Source organism: Protobothrops mucrosquamatus, unplaced genomic scaffold (genome assembly GCF_001527695.2).
Source record: "Protobothrops mucrosquamatus isolate PMUCROS unplaced genomic scaffold, P.Mucros_1.0 scaffold34947, whole genome shotgun sequence".
NCBI classification, from domain to species: domain Eukaryota; kingdom Metazoa; phylum Chordata; class Lepidosauria; order Squamata; family Viperidae; genus Protobothrops; species Protobothrops mucrosquamatus.
Genome location: NW_015420682.1, coordinates 1 through 1,441, shown reverse-complemented (window position 1 = coordinate 1,441; position 1,441 = coordinate 1). Strand labels below are relative to the sequence as shown.

General features: G+C 55.9%; 1 protein-coding gene across 1 annotated transcript; it reads left to right on the top strand.

Annotated features, from left to right (window-relative positions):
- Window positions 1-113: 113 nt before the first annotated feature.
- LOC107302203 (glyoxal reductase-like) lies at window positions 114-1,189 on the top strand (the record flags this gene model as incomplete). The annotated part of the gene is made up of 1 exon (XM_015831314.2): window positions 114-1,189. A coding segment is annotated over one exon (865 nt), but the record flags the coding sequence as incomplete, so codon positions are not given.
- Between the last annotated feature and the right edge of the window lie 252 nt (window positions 1,190-1,441).

Sequence of the window (1,441 nt, the reverse complement as noted above, 5' to 3'; positions counted from 1 at the left end):
TCAGTGCCGTAACTTTGGCCACTAAACGAATTCTTGCCGTTCAAGGACTGTGTAGAGCCGAGGATTAAGGATCAGCCTGTACGGCAGACATGAGTATCCAATTCTCCTTTTAGGATTCCAGAACGGACCGTCTGGTTAAACACCGGCGCCCCCATGCCACTTCTGGGCCTCGGCACCTTCCGTCTCAAGGGGGACGAGGTCGTGCGGGCCAGCCTGGATGCGGCCCTGGAAAACGGCTACCGCTTGGTGGACACGGCTGCCGTCTACGGCAACGAAGCCGCGCTCGGGCGGGCCCTGAAGGATTCGCTGCCTCGCCACCGTCTTGCTCGCGAGGACGTTTTTCTGACCAGCAAGCTGAGCCCGAGAGACCACGGAGAAGAAGCCGCCCACAGGGCTTGCCTCCACAGCTTACAAGAGCTAGACACTGGTTACCTGGATCTGTACCTCATCCACTGGCCGGGGACTCAAGGCCAGCCTCAGGACGACGCCGGGAACCCGGAACGCCGTCTGCAGAGTTGGCGCACCCTGGAACGCTTGCACGAAGCCGGCAAGCTCCGGGCGATTGGCGTCTCCAACTACACCGTCCGTCACCTTCAGGAACTGCTGGACAACTGCCGGGTGACGCCCGCCGTGCTGCAGGTGGAATTCCACCCCGAACTCGCCCAGACGGAGCTGCTGGAATTTTGCACCCGGGAGGGCATCCATTTGCAAGCTTATTCCTCGCTGGGGACCGGACCGCTGGTAGAGCATCCCGAAATACGGGCCGTAGCTCAGCGGCGTGGTCGCACAGGCGCCCAGGTCTTGCTACGTTGGGCTCTGCACCAAGGCGTCAGCGTGATTCCCAAGTCGGCGTCGCCACGCCGCGTGGCTGAAAACAGCCAGCTGTGGTCGTGGGACTTGAGTCCAACCGACGTGGAACAGCTACGACATCTGGATTCCGGGAAACGGTACTGCTGGGATCCCACTGGGGTCGTGTAAGAAGCCAGCTTCCACCGGGATTCTTCCAACTCAAGAGAAGGTCACCCTGTTCACGAAGTCGATTTCCCGTTTCGACGCTTGTTGTCTTATCAAGTCCCAATGCTGGTGGTTTTAATTGTTGGTTGAGTGCCTTACCCAAAACTGAGTCATTTAGGGCTGAGTCAGCCCTAATTAGCCAGGTTTAGGAATGTCAGACTATTTTAGTTGCTCGTTTTTTTGGGGGGGGGATCCCAGCCAGCTGCGAGATTGTGGGGTGAAAAAACTGGAAAAAGGCCAATGAGAAGCCAGAAATAACAACCTTTATATATACATTTTTCTTTAGGAATTGGACAAATAAACAGCAACGATACAGAGGGTGAACATGAGAGAGAGAGAAAATCCGATTTTTGGGGGGGGGGCCTTGTTAAAAAAAAACCCCAGGTAAATTTGCTTGGTTTTGTGGAAAGGAGAAGATGGGGATTCT